The 18,856-nt window shown below is 48.0% G+C and overlaps 2 protein-coding genes across 2 annotated transcripts; both read right to left on the minus strand.

The window, feature by feature from the left end:
• Positions 1-207: 207 nt before the first annotated feature.
• Positions 208-1,279, minus strand: LOC131872979 (uncharacterized). Its single transcript, XM_059216195.1, has 2 exons — positions 853-1,279; positions 208-740 (listed from the first exon to the last, which is right to left on the minus strand). Exons 1-2 carry the CDS (start codon positions 1,277-1,279, stop codon positions 208-210), a joined length of 960 nt encoding a protein of 319 aa, XP_059072178.1.
• Positions 1,280-4,262: 2,983 nt separating this feature from the next.
• Positions 4,263-13,192, minus strand: LOC131872980 (uncharacterized). Its single transcript, XM_059216196.1, has 4 exons — positions 13,111-13,192; positions 11,603-11,736; positions 6,089-10,972; positions 4,263-5,969 (listed from the first exon to the last, which is right to left on the minus strand). Exons 1-4 carry the CDS (start codon positions 13,190-13,192, stop codon positions 4,263-4,265), a joined length of 6,807 nt encoding a protein of 2,268 aa, XP_059072179.1.
• Positions 13,193-18,856: the final 5,664 nt, after the last annotated feature.

An 18,856-nucleotide genomic window follows, 5' to 3' on the forward strand; every position in this document is an offset into this window, starting at 1 on the left:
AATCAAATTAGTTATTGGGTGTGCGACGATTACTTTGTAACCAACTTTGAGATTATTCCAACTAGAGATGACAAAGATAGTTCCGCTTTACCTAGAGCCCATTTGCTTTTGCATGACTTCTGCATGTTTTTTCTTTTATCTTCTTATGGAGGGACTGCTCATTCGCGATATCAAACTAATCTGTGATGTCAACCCATTCGTCATTCTTTATGTCATATATTGTCCAACCAACTCACTCAAGTCCCGTCCAATTTCTAGTTGGTTGAAGCTCTCTGTGAAAACTTTCTCAATCTTATAGAAACTACTGTCAGATCGAATAGCTTTGGCTGTGTTTGTCCGATCGCTGGGATCTTCAATAAAAATTCTGTGATTTTGGCCAGAAGATCGCGGTTTTGAAATTGCTCGGCCCAACCGAACAGAGATGCCTTGATTGTCGAATTCGAATGACTTTGCGTAGTATTTTAGAAATCTAAGGAAGAGTACGTCGATTGATGGCCCGTCATAGTCAGGACAAGTCCCATTCGATATTTTAATACGCTGCAGGTTTAGATATTTCAAGTTTCCAAACAGGTATGGTTTCTCTTCATGCAAGCAAGGTAGAAGGCCATCCTCTTGCAAGCAAGATATGGCCATCAATGCTAAACTGGAGCTATTCAAACCTTGTTTGGATGCCTCATTTATTTCTTGATACTGAGCCCAAAGTTTAATCAATACAATGAGGTCCGACAGAATACAAAATTCTGAGCGATTAATTTAGGTTAGTGCAAGTGACTGAATACAGTTGCAAGCTAAAATCAACTCTCAAGCTCTATCAGTGTTAGATATGACGAGCGCCACAAAAATCATACATACCTTTTATATAGCAGCGAATGAGATAGGCGTCCTTGATCGGTTTAGAGTTGTTTATGATTAAATCGGTCTGAAAGCCTGTCTCGGAATCTCTGAAGCGAACTAAATTTAGTGGCGGAATACAGATTACATTGATAGCGAAATCACTGCACTTGAGTAACTGTTTCACCTTGTACAAATCATTGGGGGAAATTTCATTGAACAAAAGGCATATGTCAAGATCACCACCCTTCACATCAAGATAATTAGCTGCTGAGCCAACAATATGAAGAGAAAATACAGACTCAAAATTTTCGCTTAAGAGCCTGAATATTTTGTTCTTGACCGACCGCTTCAGATTGCACTCTGATTGTTTTAAGCGTTTCTGATTTAGATATTTATTGATTTGAGTGTCGAGTGGATAACGACCAGATTTGTAATAGAAGACCATCTTTGAACTGGGATATATTTAATCTTCTTATGAATAAAAATCTGATCTGTATGTTTGTTTGTATTGCTGGATTCTCGCTTGTACACGCACACCAGTGGGTTTGCTTCGGATACAGATCAGCATTAGGGTTAATAAGAAATACAGAGGGGGCGTGAGCGTGCGAGCTGGAATTGAAGAGAGATAACACGGGTCGGGTTTGCTGACGGAGTAGCTAGCAAATAAATATTACCTATGTGATTGTTTAACTTTTTTCTCTTGAACTTTGTCAACTTTGTTATCACTCAAGACGGAATTTCTCCACACCTCTCATAACTCCGTCGCGAGACTAACTAGATATTTGATTCTGCGCGTCTCTCTGGTTTGGTTTTTCTTGATTTATACTTCTGTACATCTGATCTGTACTTGGCGATATCTGCCAATGCTGTTAGAATTTTCAACTTGATAGACAAATATAATAAATTGTTCCGATACACATCTCCAGTGAGCGCGAACTGATTGAGGCGGCCACAGATTGGTTTGCGGAAACTTCTGGACGCAACAAGTCAGACAATACTTGATAGCCCATGTTTCGTAGACTGCAAAAATAGTAAGCGACGTACAGTGTGTGCCAAAATTGCTTGCAAATTTCGCTTGTAATGTGAATATTGTTTTGATTGCACTTAAGCGGAGCACATTAGTTTCTATCTGATAGATAGTTTCAACTAGAACATGGTGTTTGATTGCAGAAGTAGCATCTGTTTTGCCGTGCTTACTCATCAATATGGGTGCTTAGCCTGTTGATGCCAGTCGCAGCACTTCAATCCGCGCCGACTAACAAAGCACGAAACAAAACATCAAAAAGACTTTGATCAAGCGTAACATGAAAAACAAGTTATGTTAAGCTGTTCGATGTTGGCGATTGAAGTAGTCTGCGAATCCAAACTGCTAACATGGCATTTTATTTGAAATAGAACATGTTTCAACCTACGCCATCATGATATTAATTCTTTGCATAAGTCATTGCATTCAATTTAATTAGAAGAGCAGGTGCTCTTCTAATTAAAGGCCCTGATTGATTTGAAATTTTGTGTTAAAACAATAAAGGGACGACTCTTTCGCTATACCCAAAAGCTTCAGTCGAGATTGACCCATTCGTCATTCTCAATGTCCCAGGCCATATATTGTCCAACTACTTCGCTCAAGTCATCACTGATCTCTAGTCTAGTGAGGCTTTGCGTGAAAGCATGCATGATCTTCTTGAAACTGTCATCGCATTTAACGGCTTTAGCAACATTTGTCTGATTGAAGGGATCCTCTATGAAAATCCTGTGATTTCTATCAGGTGTCGATTTTGGCTTTCTGATCGTTCGTCCCAGTCTAACAGATATGCCTTCCTTGTTGAAGTCGAACTTATCGACGTAATATCCAAGGAATTTAATAAAAAGCTCGCCGATCGATAATGATTCGTCATGATTTGGGGACTTGTCAGCGTTTGTTAGTTGAACATGTTGCAGGTTCATATAGTTAGACTTCTTTCCGAATAGGTCTGGTTTTTCTTTATGCAAACAAGGTAAAACGCCTTCCACTTGCAGGTAGAATATGGCCATTAAAGTTAAACCGTAGCTGTGCAAACCTCGTTTGGTTGCATCGGTGATTCTTTGATACTGGGCCCACAGTTTGATTATAACAAGCAGATCTTTCAGAATGGGACTTACTAACAAGAGAGATACTTTGGGGTTAGTGAATTTAGGTTTCAATCTAAATTAGTAGGTCTTTGAAATGCTAAAATTGAGCACTTGAACTAATTTCCACTAACCTGCCAGGTAATGGCGAACCAGATAGGTGCTCTTCATGGTTGTTTCATTGTTTATAATTATATCCGTACAAATTCCAGTGACAGTGTCTTTGAAACGGACTGAAGATATTTGCGGAACCCAAGAAACATTCGACGCGAACTCACTTTTCTTCAATTCTTCTTTTATAATGTGCAAATCCTTCGGTCGGCCTCTATTTGTCAACACACTGATGTCGAGGTCACTGTCATGAATAGTAGTGCAAACATCAAGATCGTTCGCTGTTGAACCGACAGTTTGGATATGCAAGTTGTCATTGAATATCCATCTCAAGAGCTCGACAGTTTTATTTCCCACAGATTGCTTCAAGTTGCGGTGCAATTCTTTCGGACGCCTTTGTTTGCAATAGTCATCTATTTAACGTCAAGCGGAAAAACATCGGACATGCAAGCAAGTATTCGACCATTATAAAACATTTCCATATCTGATCTTGATTGAACGAATATAAATCTATTATATAACTACGAATAATATCAAACTGATTCTTTAACTCTTCTGTTTCCTTCTCCAACAGTAGATACTTTGTAGCAACTTTCACTTCGTAATGTAAGTAACAAGTGAAGGAGTAACCCAAAGACACCTCTGAGAGCTAGATCGAATGAGCTAATGTGTAGTCGAGAGAAGAGCCGGTGATAAGTGGGGGCGGAACAGATTAACAACCCATAGCGTGGTCTATGGTGAAATATGAAACGAGTTTTTTTTATCGCTTATCCAGTGCTCAATATGGTTAGAATAAACAAGTTGCGCTTGAGATAACAGGTGGACGTTACAGTGAGTGTTTACCTGCAAGCAATTAGTCAGCGCCACTCCAACATTCACGGCTCTTTGTTATGACATAAACAAGACTCGCTATATAAGAAACGCATTGAGCATTAGGCAGCTTGAATATGAGAAATATTTGCCGACACTATAAAAAATGCAGTTATCGCCAATCTTGTGGTGTCATCGTCTTAACGCGCTTTGCTTATTCAACTATCATGGCTTTTATTCATAACAGAACTCTTTCGAATTTACACTAGCTTTATTTTAATCCATTCCAACAGTCATTACAAATATACACCTGTACTATTTATCTACAGCTTCTCCAAATGGAGAGTCGTGTTTGTGTGTGTGTATGTATCAGAGGACAATAATTGGCCTTCCATTAGATGCTATCTCAGCGTTGAGCCGGCGCCGCTTGCAGGTGTTCCGATTCCGGTTCCGTCGACGACTGGCATCATCTGCTTGGCCGCCAAACTGGCCTGCAAACGGGCTCCAAAGCGTCTATTGAGCTTGTTTTTGGATGAAATTTGAGTGGCTCGTTGCTGTTGATTGAGTGGATCGTCTTGATTCTTGCCAAGTGACATTGGCGACGAGTTTTGTTGGTCGAGTGGCATGTAACTCACCGAGCCTTGATTGGCGCTTGTTGAATAAATTTGGTGAGACCTTGACAAGGGCTCACCAGTGCTCAGTTGCGAGCTGTATTTGTGATTGGGAGCCTGTTGTTCGTTCAGCATGTTGTTGAATCTGGCTCCCGACTGCAACTGCGTCAGCTGGCCTGAGAAGAGGGCGTCGCCCAAGGACGATGGATTTCGGATAAACTCGAAGCGCGCAGTGGATCTGGCAGATTTGGCTGCGCTCTCTCGATGAAGCTGCTTCTGTTGAACGCCCATCCCGAACTCGGATTGCACGAGTCGTCTGCTCTTGTTGCTGGCTTGTTGATTGTTCTGATCGGCGCCTTGATTTTGCTCGAGCTGACCGCCGAAGCTCTCCGTGGTGGCCTCGTCGGTTATTGGAGCGGATGAGGCCGATGGCAACTCGCTACTTGTCGAGGTTGGCATTGATAGGGTCGTCGTCTCCGTCGCTTGTTGATTGCTGCTAGTTGAATCTGAGATCGTGCTGGTTGAGCTGGTTGTGGCGACATCGCTGGCGTTGCCGACAGTGCTATTGTCTGAGCCAACATCTTGGGCCACTAAAGCTGTCAAGCTTTGCGCGAGTTGATCGTTGTCGCCATTTAGAATGGCGCCAACTTGAGGCCGCGACTCGCCGGAAGTGTCGACCAAACTAGATGTGCTCGACAGCTCAGTGCTCACTAATCCGCCGCTCGATATCTCATTGGCGTTGGTTGGCAGCTGTGCAAACAAAGGATCTCGAGTGGTTGAGCTTCGTTCGGAAAACTCGTCTTGTCTGGTTTGGGTCTGTTGTTGCTGTTGCTGTTGCTGTTGCTGCTGTTGAACAGTGTCGGACTCAACGTTTGGTCGACCATAGATCGGCGTGGAGCTCGTTGGCGCCGCCTGCTGCTGCTGTTGCTGCTGCTGGAAAGTTTGCTCCTGCTGTCTGTCCTGCTGGCGAATGACGTCGGGCGCAACCGTTATGTTTGCCGCCGATTCCGAATGGTGGAACAAATCCGCTCGCATCTCAGATTCATCCTGCTTGATGGTTCCATCCGATTTCATCGGACTCTCCACTGACCACCTGTTTGAATGCATCGCCACTTGTTGCTTGAAAGAGCTATCTTGCGCGCCCGAAAGATTAGGCTGACGCGGCGCCTCGGGCTGCCTTTGGTCACTATCGCTGGATCCGCTTGTCGCATCGGCTTGTCCCGACGTTGTTCCTCCCAACTGTCGCTCCTGTTGGCTCGAGGCGGCTGTCTCTCTATCCGCTTGCTGCTGGCGATTTTGTTGTCGCTCGGTGGAGCTCTCGCTGGCGACTGTTGCCTGCGGGCCCGCTGGCGCCTGGTCAAAGTCGCTTGGGCTGCCGAGTCGGCCGCCGCAGTTGACATTGTACCACCAGTCGCAGTTTTGCGTCTTCTGATTGAACTGAGTCTGGTTGTTGCAGCGGAACATCTGATGTCCGGTCGGGGCGCATTGATAGTAGGCCTGCTTGTTCAGATTGACATTCGGTCAGACTGGCTGTGCTTAGAGAGGAGGAGGAGGAGGAGGAGGAGGTGGTGGCGAGGAGTCACTAGCATGATTCTGGATCCACCATGATTACTTACCTTGCAACGTTGGCTCTCGTCGGCGTATAAACCTGGCTCTCGCTCGGCGCAAAACGCGGAAGGAGTGCTCGGTGCTGATGTGCTGGCTATCGGAGGCGACAGCTGCTGCCGTATCACTTGCTCTAATTGTCTCTCGCTCGAGTATACTCGAGCAGCATCGCTTTGTTTTCCGTTGTCACTGGCATTGTTGTTGTTGTTTCTGATACTGTTTCCCTCGCTTGCGTTAGCATTGTCACTGTCGTCTTCGCCTTCATTCGGAGTCGTAATATCCGCTTGCAAGCTGCCGACTGTCGAGCTGGCTTGACCCGCTGCGGAGCCTGCAACATCCGATTGGAGGGTTTTGTTTATTTCAGTGGGCTGGTTGTCGGCGGCCAAAGCTTGTAGATTTGTGCTAGTTTCATTTGCGAACACTGGTTGCGGCAGAGAGGTGAGGAAGTTGGAGGCAAAGAGCGCCGCTCCGTTGGGAGCTATGGAATCGCTTTGGTGACGTATAGCCAACACGTATTGCTCCTGTTGATTGGGCAAGCTTGAAACCTGCTTACTGGTAGTTGAGCCTTCGAAGCCTTGTTGCTGTTGTTGCTGCTGTGAACTTTGCTGCCCATCTTGGCTATTCGAAACGGGCTGAGGTGCTGCCGTATTGGTAGCAGATGGAAATTGTTGCGCTGCCTCGAACTCGGTTGGCCTGGCAGCGCCGGCGCTGGCAGCAGTGCTAGCAATGGGCTGGTAGTGGAAGTAGTGCTGCCTGTTCGTGTCAGTCTCAAACCCGTTTTGCTTCATAGCAGCCGGTTGATTGTCGCCTGGTTGCATCGGCTGGGCGCTCACTGGAAGCATATGCTGCTGCGTGCTCCATTCGTAGTGGATGTTGGCCCCTTGCGACTGGGCTTTCATTGGGTCCGGCCTATGATGGAATGGCAGATTGTGTCTTGGCAATCCAATGAAGCTCGCTTGGGGCTGCTGGAAGAGTTGTGTGGAGCCGAACTGGTGCGCTTGGCCGGTGGGCTCTACTTCGTTGGATGTGGCCATGAGCGGCGGACTAGGTGGCGCCATGTAAGGGATTGGGAAGCGGCCAATTTGATTGAATGGCGGCAGATGGCGAGCTTGCTGGTTGTTGGCCAGCTGCAGATGCTGCTGCTGCTGGGCAGATGCGCTCGTCGCAGCCAGCTGGTGATGGTCGGCGTTAAAAGAGGGTGCCGCCGACATCTGACCGTTGGGCTGAACGCTAAGAGTGTAAGGAACTGTGTAGACTTGGGTATCCAGGTACTCTGAAGGCCGATCCATCATGATGGATGGTGCGCCGGCTATCGGTTGGTGAGCCGCATGCTGTTTGGAGGCAGCCAAACTGAGCTGCTGGCCGGCAGCCACCGCTTGCTCGTCGCCGAATGACTGGGCCGCTTGGCGAGCCGACTCGGTTTGTGGGCTCTCAAAATCGTACAAGGTGACATCCTGAGAGAATTTGAGCTTCTTCATTTGGCTCACATCCTTACCATTGGAGCGGCCTTGATTGATATCGTCGCTTAAACTCGATTGACGAATCGGGGTGAAGCGGCCAGTTGGCGTTAGAGGCTCATTGAACACTCGCCCTTTGGTTGCTGGCGGAAAAGTGGTTGGCGCCACTCCAATTGTGGCGCCCACCTGTCTCGAGAACTCGTGCCCGCCCGCTGAATCGGGGAGGGGCGGGGATTCTGCATCGTCGCCTCGCTGATTGGTGGCCTCGTCCTGCTCGTCGTGCTCGTTGGGCTCTGTTTTAAGTTGTTGTTGTTGCTGCTGCTCATCCGGCTGCACCTGTCTCTGTTGCGTATCATCCTGCTCATCGTCCTGGCCCGAAACCGCCGCCTGTTGCTGCTGCTGCTGCTCGAAGGTATTGCTCTGTTCGGCATTCAACTTGGGCGGCTCGATCTGGTAGAGTCCTGCCTTGAATTTAGTTGGCTTACTCGAAAGAAGCTGCTGCTGCTGCTGTTGCGCTTGCTGAGCTGCATCCTCTGCAGCTGGCTGCTCGCCAGCGCTCTGTTGCGCCGCGCCAGAGTGATCTTGATGATTAACGAGGAGCCGATAGGCCGCAGCTTCGGATTGCGCTGCGTCGGCGGCCAAGTTGTTTAGCGGGTGACCGTTGGCGCCCTTTCTGGCCGCCGAAGATGACATCGGTCGGCCGCTTGGCTGCACCGAGTACAGGTTGTAAACGTTGTCGTTTGGCCTGTTGCGCACCTGTTGCGGCTGACCGAGCGGTACAAAGCTATGGGACACTTGTTGTTGCTGCTGCTGGTGTTGCTGCTGCGCCTGTGCTTTATGGTTCATTGCGCCCGCTGAAGGCGCCGAGTCGACGAAATATGGCACAGTGCTTTGTTTCGTCTGCATCGCTTGCGGGTGCCTGCTGTTTTGGGCAGCCAATGGTAAGCGATGCGGCGGAGGCTGCCGCTGCTGCAACTTGGCGCTAGTTTGCTGTTGGGCCACCGTCGACGCCGGCATGAGAAAGTACCTGTTGGCGTTCTGGGAAGGGTGCTGCTGCTGCTGCTGGCTTGCCGCTTGCAACGCCGGATGATGGTTGAACTGGTGCTCGAACGGATCCGAAGGCCAGAGGTTGTTTCGCAGCTGCTTGTAGAAGGGTCGTTGCTGGTAATGATTCAAACTGCCCGCTTGCTGCAGTAGCTGCTGCTCCTGGCGCAACATGGACGGCCGATTGCGATTTCGGTTCCTAAGATGGCTGCTGTGATGGTGCGGCTGCTGGTCGGCCATCATGACAAAGTACGGCGAGGAGGGTTGCTCGATGAGCTGCTCTCTGAACCTCGCCGCCGCCGAAACCGCACTCGAGTGGCCTCGGAATGGATGGCTACTTTGGTGGCCGCTGCTTGAGCCGAGGTGGTGCACGAAAGGTAGATGGATCAGGCTTTTCGCCTGCTGGATCAAGTTCGATGCCATACTGCCCACCCCCAATCCAACATGCGATTGCAGCTGTTGTTGTTGGTGGTGGTGGTGTTGATGTGGATGTTGTTGTTGCTGCTGCTGCTGCTGGTAGTGATGATTGGCCACCAGCGAGTCTGGCTCGCGAGCTTGATCTTGTTCGGCAGTCACTATGCTGTTCATGCTGGACATGACTAAATTGTCGCTGGTCAATCCCTTGTAGGGCCCGATAATGAAACTCTCAAATTGCTCCTCCTCGCCCTCATCTCGATTGTTTCTCAGGCCAACCTGCTCGGTTGCCTCGTTGCTGCCGCCTCCGCCGCCGCCTGGGGCAACAATTATCGCGGCGGCCGAGGACTCTAGCCGACCAGCTTCGGCACTCTCAAGTGGATACGACTCGTCAGGCCTTCGTTTGAACTGCATCATCTGGTTCTCAAAAGATGGCTGACTAATACTTTCATTGGCCTCGCCCGCTTTCTTAGCGGCTGGTTGCGCAGTGGACGATCCTGGTTCCAGGAACAAGGCCGCCAACGGCTCGCTCATGCTGGCCAGAGTCTTGTTAAGAGTTTCAGGCTCTTGCTTCAGCTTGAGTAGTTCATCGTTGATCAAGCTCGTCAGAACGTTACCTTGTTCGGTTGTCGATCTGCTACTTTCACCAGATATCTGCTGCTGTTGTTGTTGTTGTTCTGAAGAATTTGTTCTAGTTGAAGTTTCTACACTTGAACTGGTCGTTGAATCGATCGCCGCCGAGCCATCGGAGCTTCCGCTTGCATTTTCGTTTGCCATTGATCGTGTTAGCTCGGCGATGGCTTCCGCAACGGCGGAAACGTTTTGTTGCGCCGCCTGCTGATCGCTAGATGTTGCCGATTCCATGCGAGCCATCGTGGTGTTAGTAATTGATTCCGACATCGGATCGCCCGTCACTGATTCGGCGCTGTTGTTTCCGACGACAACGAACTGCTGCTCGTTGGCGCCCGTCGGAGCTGCAGCCTCTTGTTCGCTAATCAAGATGGCCGGCATTCCCTCAAAGGTTTCTTGCTGGCCGGACTGCTGTTTGTCGCCTGTCGCAAGCTGCTGCTGCTGCTGCTGCTGCTGCTGCTGTTGTTGCTGTTCCACCTGAGCTTCATTAGCGTTGGGCCGCGTCGGGTCATTATAAGGATGTTGTTGGGACTCGTCCACGTTCTGAGAGTCGAGCATGAAATCTGCACTCTCGCCGAAACCTAGCGCGTGCTTCTCATGCGGCCTCAGAGAGCCGCTTGTTTCGTCGACTGCGTGCATTGGTTTGTGGTGGTGGTGCTGCTGCTGCTGCTGATATGAACTAGCATGTTCGCCTGACGCACCGCCAGCACTCACCTGTTGTTTGTGGTGCATTTGAGCAAACTGATGACGCTGACGGTCCTCGTTCAAATTAAAATCCTGGTTGAAATGCAAATGGTTGAAGTCCAGGCTCTCCTGCACCGCTGACGGCATTGCGTTCGGCCAGTTTGCCGGAGCGGCCGGCAGCTGGTGATGCTGCAACCGCTGCTGCTGTTGTTGTGGGTTAACTTTGGCTGCAGGTAGAGTGGCCGTTGACTGGCCGGCGTTCGATAGGAGGCGTCCAAATAGCGAGCGCGGCAACGAACTGAACAGGTGTCCGTGCTTTCCAGGCATCATAAGCATCGCCTGGAAGGGTTTTCTGGCCGTCGTGGTGGAAGGCAGCGCTTGTTGCTGTTGCTGCTGCACTATTGGTGCACTCGCTTGCGACATGGACATTTGTCGACTAGCCTCAAACATGCTGGCGCTGCCGAGCATTGGCTCAGTGTCAAGCTGCTTCAACTTGGCAATGTGCTCACGGTGACCGCCTGGCGGAATCACGTGGCCAATAAGCGAGCTTGACGCTGCCAGAGAGGGCTGATTGTTTGCTAGCACCGTCGACTGGCCATTAGTAGGCTGCTGAATCCAGGAAAGGAACGAGGGCAATCTAAGCGCTTGAGCTTCGTTTGGCGCCTGCTGGCATAAGTTCAGGAGTGCCAATGTGACGAGAAGGAGTTGAAGGGTAGGTAGCGCGCTTATCAGTTTCCTATCATTTAAAGGGCGCCTCCAGTTCCCATTGTTGGCTATTGAACGTGAGAGCTTGTTATTGAACGTTGGCGAGGTTTTCGTTTGTGTTTGGTCCGCGTCTGCATCTGTTTTTGTGAGAATTTGTGTGTGTGTGTGAGAGAGAGAGAGAGAGAGGAAAAGGGATGGTCAGTGGATAAAGAGTCAGCGGGTGCCCGATTTGAAGTGAAATTGGAGCGCAAGAGAGCACAAGAACAAGAGCAGCAGGTCAGCTTGTGTATGTGTGTGAGCTAAATCTTTCATAAGGCATAAGATGTCTCCGGTGGATGGCTTCATCTGGCCGCTCACTTTTGAGCGGCCGACCAAGCTATGTCGGCCATTATCGGCCACTTAAGGCTTAAATGATAGGTCAGATTTTATGTTCGCCAGTGTTTTATGGGAAAATTTTGCTCCTCTGAAATCTCTCAATCTCGTTTTCAGCAAGCTTTCAGTGTGATTAAACGATTTAGCAGCGATCAAGCAGAAAGAACGGCCAGTTACAAATCCTTCGCTCGCCCACTGAGACTTTTAGATTTTCTTCACTCGCAAATCATCATACTCAACTCTTCGACAACTCATCCAAATATAACCTGTTAATCCCGTAAAAGGAGACTTCATTGAGCCGGATTCTCCCCTCTTTATCTCCAAACAGAAAACAGAAAGCATAAAACTGAAAACTGAAAACAGAGAATTAAAGGAACTGCAGTTGTCCACAATGAAAATTCGCTGGGCTCTTTCGTTCGAAAGAGCCCAGCGAACATTCAGTGGAGCCACTAAAATCGATTGAAAGTGATCTGCAATTCGATCGAGAGGTTGAGCTCGCCTATCAAGCAGGCAACATCGCGGTGGAAGAGAGATGCATGCAAATTGAAACTAGAGAAGTCATGCTTTTGATCTAATTCCACTCTCTTAATGCCCATGAAGGATCCAACTCAGCTGAATCTCTCTTCTACGCTTTCTATCTACTCTTCCTCTGTCATTGGTCATTAAGTAAGATGATTGATTTGTAATGTTGACCTGCTTAGCGCGCTTCCTCTGCATCATGAGAAAAGTTGTGAGAGCTCTCATTAAAGCTTAGTTAAAGCGATAATGCGCTCATTTGCTTTTGGTTGGCAGCTAATGCAGACTTTTAGAGTTCACCAGCCTCCGGAATGGTGAGGTTCAAACGAGCGGATGCTTAGCGCTAAGCTTATCTTTTCGTCCACAATTGTGGCCGATGAATATGGTACGTTTAAGATTATGAAACCAATACCACTCCTATATCATCAACGTGCTTCGGTGGAGAGTTCAATCGAAATCAAGAGCTCACCTTGATCACTGTGAGAGCAAACTCTCAAAAACTCGATCTAATTCAGTTCAATTTTTACCGCTTTCGTTCGCAACCCTTCGCTGAATGAAACTTAAATCCGGCAGCTGTCTAATTGATTCTAGCTAACAGCTTCTAGCTTGTTCGCCGATCAGAAGGAGAAGAAAGGGGAGGATGTTCTCTTTGCAAGTAGAACTGATATTGGTTTTTCCCATTTATTTAAAAACATCTGAGAAAATAATGATATAACAGGTGGCCGCTTGCTGGCAGCGCACAGCGGTAGCTCATTATCGACCAGCGCAAGCGCACATGGGAAAGCAATTAATCAAATTCCAACCTCTTCTTCCTGGCAACCTGTTCGCTCGCCAGTTCTCTCACTCGGGCTATAATTGCACTCCGCACAACTCGGCTCATTTGCTTGTTTGTTTGCTTAGCTCGACGCAAACGGAAGCCGGAGATAGCTAGAGACAGAGACAGAAAGCGAGTAATGAATTGGGCGCTCGTTGGTTTTGGACAAGTTCCAGTGATGGGCCGGCTAGCAGAGCAATTTTTGAGAAAGCGATCATTAGGCTGCGCGTTTCTATTTGATTGGTCTCTCTCTCACTTGCTCCACAAAGTAAGTTGGCTCAATTTACTGCTCAACTAAATGCTCTAGTTTAACGGCAGGGGTTCCCATTGTCTGCGGTGGTGGCCATCACCGCTCAAAGCACACTGCTCAAAGTGGCCACCACCTGACGACACACACCTGTTGATGGTTGTGGAACTCGCATTGGTTGGCTCGCAGACAAAACGAAGCCCACCGGCGAGCAGCATCCAACTAGCTCCATGTTCGTGGCCGCTCAATTAAGTTGGCACTTGGAACAAGAGCTGGAGCTCATCATATTCTCTGCGACGAACGGCATTCGCGTTTCGGGTTGTCTGTCTCGAGATTGCTTCTTTTCGTGCAGAAAGCGCCGCTTCCTGGCTCTCGATAACTCTCTAGCACTCCTTCCCGACCAAACCAACAAGGCTTCAATCCAAGTCCACCCCGCTGGAAACCACACACACACAGACACACACACACAACCTGAGAGCTCGCTTCAGCTCGCCGATTGAAACAAGCCGCTAAGCTCACTTCCTTCTCCTCGTTTCATTGTTTCTTCGTGCGCCCACCAAAATAGAGTGAAAGTTATTAGAAACGACTTAGACCGCCAGCAAGCAAGTTTACTGCGCTACTTCACTGCAATCTCTCTATTAGCCCTCAATCGAGTGGCTTTGATGGACGCTCGGCTGCGCGCGAGCCGAGTTTCTCTTCGACAGCTCGCCAGAACAGGATCACAAAACGGAAGCTGTTGTTGAAAAGAAGCTTCTGGATGTCGAGTAGGTGCTGGTGAGCGATTTTTGGCCATCTAGTTTCGCGCAGAACATAATTTAGATCAAAAATGAGTAAATTAAATTTCTTTGCATCTAAGCTCGCGAGACGGAGAAGGTGGAGGAGAAGAATAAGAGAGAGATAGAGAGAGAGAGAGAGGGCTCACATTGTAAACCACTGCGGCTGCTACTGCTACTGCTGCTTCGCCCAAATGCAGCTGCAATCGCAAGCGAGCTCCGCCAAATGGCTCCACAGCCAGCCAGCCAGTCCAAGCGAGAGTCAATGAACGCACCTGAGGCTATCTCAATTCGCTTTAAGTAAACACACTTGCACAGACAGCTTCAATTGTATCGGTGGCCGTTAGCTCAGTGGCTAGCCAGCCAGCTGGAAGCGGCGGCCAAGCGACGCATCGGAGCTCAAGCGAGCCAGTGGCGATTGGTGCAACAGGTTCCTGCCGATGTGCTAACAGGACCATCAGCGTGATGCAACCCAGTCCGTCTATCGGCCGAGCACACACAAAGCTAATTAAACGAGGAGTGGACATGGCTTTATGAAACGGCTACGATGAAGCAGGCGACGTTGAACAACACTCGATTCAATCGGCCGAAACCCATTTAAGGCTGTTGCATCTCTCTGTCTAACCACTGTTTGTGTGCCCATCTGCCTGCTTGCTTGCTCCTTGCTTCTTGTTCTTCTTTTCCGTTGGCTAACTTATAACAACTCTTTCTTTCTCTTTCTCTCATTTTCTCTACCTGAATACCTTTCGCTACCTGACAACGCCAATTACTACAATCGCCCCTCTATTCACAAGACGGCATCTGCTGGCCAGCCAACTTTCTCTTTCTCTTTCTCACCTGTAACCTCTTTTGGCTCAACATTATTAACATTTTCCCACTTCGAAAGTTGGCTAGTTTATGCAATTTTTTCTTCTTCTCTTACAAGTCTGTTCGTTTCTTGTTTCCGTCTCCAGATCATGTTAGAATTCAGATCATGTCGATAGATTGAAAGCGAGATTTGAATATATGTAGGTACTTTTGAAAGAAAGATCAAGTGTTTAGCTGGACGATTAGGCTTGCAAGTAGAGCTAACGCGCACAAAGTGATCCTCTTATCTGAGCAAGCATCTTTCGCTTGCCGCTGCCGCAACAGGTTGCCTCTACTCTGGAGAATTGATGATGGGGAAATCCGAGCGAAATTTGAGCGAAATCAAATTCCAAAGCAACCACAAATCTATCTGACTGAACAAAACTAGATAAGCGTCCGCAAAAGTCGTGGCAAAATTAATTCAGATCGAGTTGGAGCTGGATTTGGTCACAAAAAGGAGGTCGGTGTAGGCATACTTTCGCGCTAGCGCCATTCCAATGAGCAAATTAAATTTGATAAAAATTACTAGCTTCCATGTGATAACGCCGCAATAACAAGTAGTCTCCATAACTATGACTACCAAACGAGTTGGTGATAACTAAAGCCGCAAAGTTGTCGTCTCGTTTTTAAGCTGATTATGAACACCACCCATTCTCAACATACATTGCTTGACCAACGATACTTCTGCTGCTGCTGATGATGATGATGATAATTATTACGATGACGATGTGGAGATAAGGCATCGTTCCATTTTTTGTTTTGTGAACTTAGATCTGCGATTGATTTGCAACTACTTCGCCGAAAGTGAAAATCTATCCGAGCTGGAGTTCAAGCGGCGAGAGATAGCGCGGCGAAACGAAACATCACGCACACAACTGGCTAATTGATAGGATAAAAGTTCATATTTAGCCTAAACGGGAGGCGGCGAGTTGGAACTTTCGATGTTGCTTAGCCATCGAAAGGCTAGAATAGCGGAACCAAGCAAGTTCACCTGAGATTGATTGGATGAGGCGCTTGAAAGCGATGAGTGCGGCACAATTCAACTACTTGAGGTGATGATCGCTCAATTTGAAGCCCCGAGCTGCTATTGCAGTTGGCTGATGCAAAATAAATCGCTTTTCGTTCGTCCCTCTCTGTCCAACTCTGTAAGACGCTCTTTCAATGAACATGGCTAGTCCATCATCAGCACACAGATCGCTGATGGGCCGATGAATGAGCCTCCTTCGAGCGTTCACCTGTCAGCTTTTCGTCTATTATCGAACGCTTTTCTACTGAAGGCAAGATGCAGCAGCAGCAGCAGCAGTGGCAGTAGCAACATTGACGACTATCAGCTTGTGTTTGCGGGAGAAAAGATGAACAACTTTTGAAGGATGAAGATGAGAGATGAAATCATTCTTACTTCAAGCTAATCATGTAACTTTTCCATACAGGTAAAGGCCTCATTGGAAGCTAACACTGGCGGATAGTTTTAGCAAGCGACGTTGGCGAATTTATTTGAATCGCCAATTCAGAATTCAATGACGACCAGGATGAAGCGAGAAAACTTATAGAAAAGGCAAAATTAACAAGTGAGTGCTGGCCAGTGAAACATGTTGTACAAACTTTAACTGCTTCAATTAATCATCTCAGTTAGTCTTGCTGCAGATTAAACCTGTTGGCGCAAATTTGAAATGGTGCATGATGATCTTCGTCAGCCCCATAGCTAAGGTTGAATGAACTCGCCCGCCATTCAGTTTATAACACTTTGAAGAAGTACTGATTTCCTCTCTCGTAAAAAGTTTTCTCTGGTGATTCGGATGTAGTCTATGAGAGTTAGACAAACCGAAGGTGTTATATAAACACCGACATGATTATTATCATCATTATTATGATAATGTTGCTGTTGCGGTAAAAAAGATAAGTACCGCGTGCGAAAATTGCCAACTCTTTCCGGATCCGCCAATTTTGTGTCTTTTCTTGCGAGCTAATTAAATCGTTTCCGGCATAATTTTCAAACTGTTCTTTGTTTGTTTTGGGTTATCACTAAGACCCAAACAATGGAAGATAGCTTCCTTTCGCACGCCACATAGACGCATATAATGGTTTTGCGGTATCAAACTGCTTTTTTGCTTTCTGTTGCTGTTGCTGTTGCTGTTGCTATTGCTGTTGCTGTTGCTACTGCTAATGATGTAGTTTTCTAAGCTCTCGTTGTCGCTCTCGTTGTTTTCGCTTTGGCAAATCTGCTGCCGGCAATCAGGCAGCAGCTACCTGGCTTCCACAAAACGCCGTGCAAACGCTGATGAGCTGTCCGACGCAAGATAGCCGCGTCGATCGATCATAGGCCAGCTCCAGCTCGGTCTGCATCAGCATCCGCTTGTTCCATTCTGGCGCCACCGCTAGCAATGGATCGGATCGGCGAGGAACAGCGCAGAGTTTGATCCAATCCGATCCGATCCGATCCGATCAAGTGGAAGCGGTCGATCAAATGTTGGCTGTTGTGACGGTGGAATGGAAAACTGCACCGACCGCCTTGCGGATTGGCCGTCGATGGGCCTCGGCGCAACGCGCACGGAAGCCGCCGGCAACCTGTTGCTGGCCAGTATGATCAGTTCAAATGAGACCCAGCCGCAACCAGAGATGAATCAAAACAATGGAACAGGCCAGAAATTGACTCAGCCTATTCGTCCGGTTTATCTCCTGTTCTTTCACTGTGGCTCTCTACTCCTTCTTTTACTTTTTCTTCTTCTTCTTCTTCATCATCATCATCATCATCATGTTGTACTTATTCTCATTCAAGCAAATGATAATAATGCGAATTGGATTAGTCATGATGGACAAGCGGAGCGATAGTGGCTGCCAAACATGCGGCTTGATTAAGACGAGCATGGAAAAGTTAAATCGCCTCTTTATTTAATCCAAGCGCGCCAGCTTCCTGAGATCCGATTAAGCAGAATAATTGAGATCAAATGAGGTGAAACCGTTTTCCCTCTTTCTTCCTCAATTTTATTTTGTGTTTCAGTTCATCAGTCTTCTTCTTCTTCTTCTCTCTTAGGAAGCTGAGGCATTTGGATCTGGAAATTGAACAGAAGCTGCCAGCCGGCTTAGCCGATTGAGCAAACAGGCCCTGTTGGACTGTAGCAAGCTTAAGCAGCTGAGCGGTCAGTTGCGGCAATGCCTCTTTGTGGGAGCCGTCGAAGAGCAGCAAGTGTCAATGATCGGGGAAAGTTAGCGCTCTCTCTCTCTCTCTCTCTCTGTGTCAGCCTATCTGTCTGACATTTCAGCGACATCTCTGCCGCTAATAGAGCGGCGCTTCTAGCTTGAGCTACAGGTAGCAGCATCGATTTGAATGAAACAACACTGCAGCTCAGAAGTCGACGACCTTCAGCTTGGCAAGCTAAAATAATCATCATCATCGATCGCGCGCTAAGACGAGGCGAGAAGCAGCGAGCTGGCAAAGTGAGAGATTTCTTGCTTCTGTCAAGCAAGCGTTTATTCGCTGCCGAATAAACGAATGCTCCGAGTTCCTCCATTGCAGGTAACATGATCTACGGAGAAGGCTAGAGAAAGGAATGAAAGAAAGGCGAGAGAGAGGCCGAATGAGCGGCGTTGGTTCATAGTGCTCAATAGTTCTGGATTTAGATGAGTCGCACTGACAACAATAAGCCGGACAATAGACTGGTGATCGGCGGCTTCTGGCTATTATTTTCCTATGCGCAGGCCGACGGTGACTCGCTCGGCTTGTAAGTCCATCGTCGTATTCGCCATCGAGATTGACTGTGTGCACTCTACAGCCATTGAAAGCACCCAAATGCCCACCTGTTGCTTATGCTAGATGCTTATGGCTGGATGCTCAACAAAGAAGCAGCAACACAGCATCAACAACAACAACAACAAGCATTCAGCCTAATAGATGGATTCAATTGAGGCGAGCATTTCAAATCCCGAGCTGAGCCGCAGCGACAGAGGCAGAGGCAAGCGCAGTTATGGTGGGTTCCTTTAGCACGGAAAGAAGCTTGCCGAGCGCAATTAAGCCGCCGGCCGTAAAGCCGAGGCGCGCACTTCCAAGAGATCCTCATGATACAAGTTGTAAGTGCGGCTAATGCTCGCATTGCTCGAGCTCCACAACTCGACGGCCATGCAGCACATTCGAGCACGGCGGTTCGGAGTTTTATGAGAGAGAGAGAGAGAGAGAGAGAAACTTTCCCTGCTCAATCCGTTTCCTTTTGCGATGGCGAATCAATCGTCACTACTCAATAGACTTCAATGCAGCCGGTTTGATGACTATGATTTTGCATTCC

The sequence above is a fragment of the Cryptomeria japonica genome, unplaced genomic scaffold, assembly GCF_030272615.1.
Source record: "Cryptomeria japonica unplaced genomic scaffold, Sugi_1.0 HiC_scaffold_948, whole genome shotgun sequence".
NCBI lineage: Eukaryota > Viridiplantae > Streptophyta > Pinopsida > Cupressales > Cupressaceae > Cryptomeria > Cryptomeria japonica.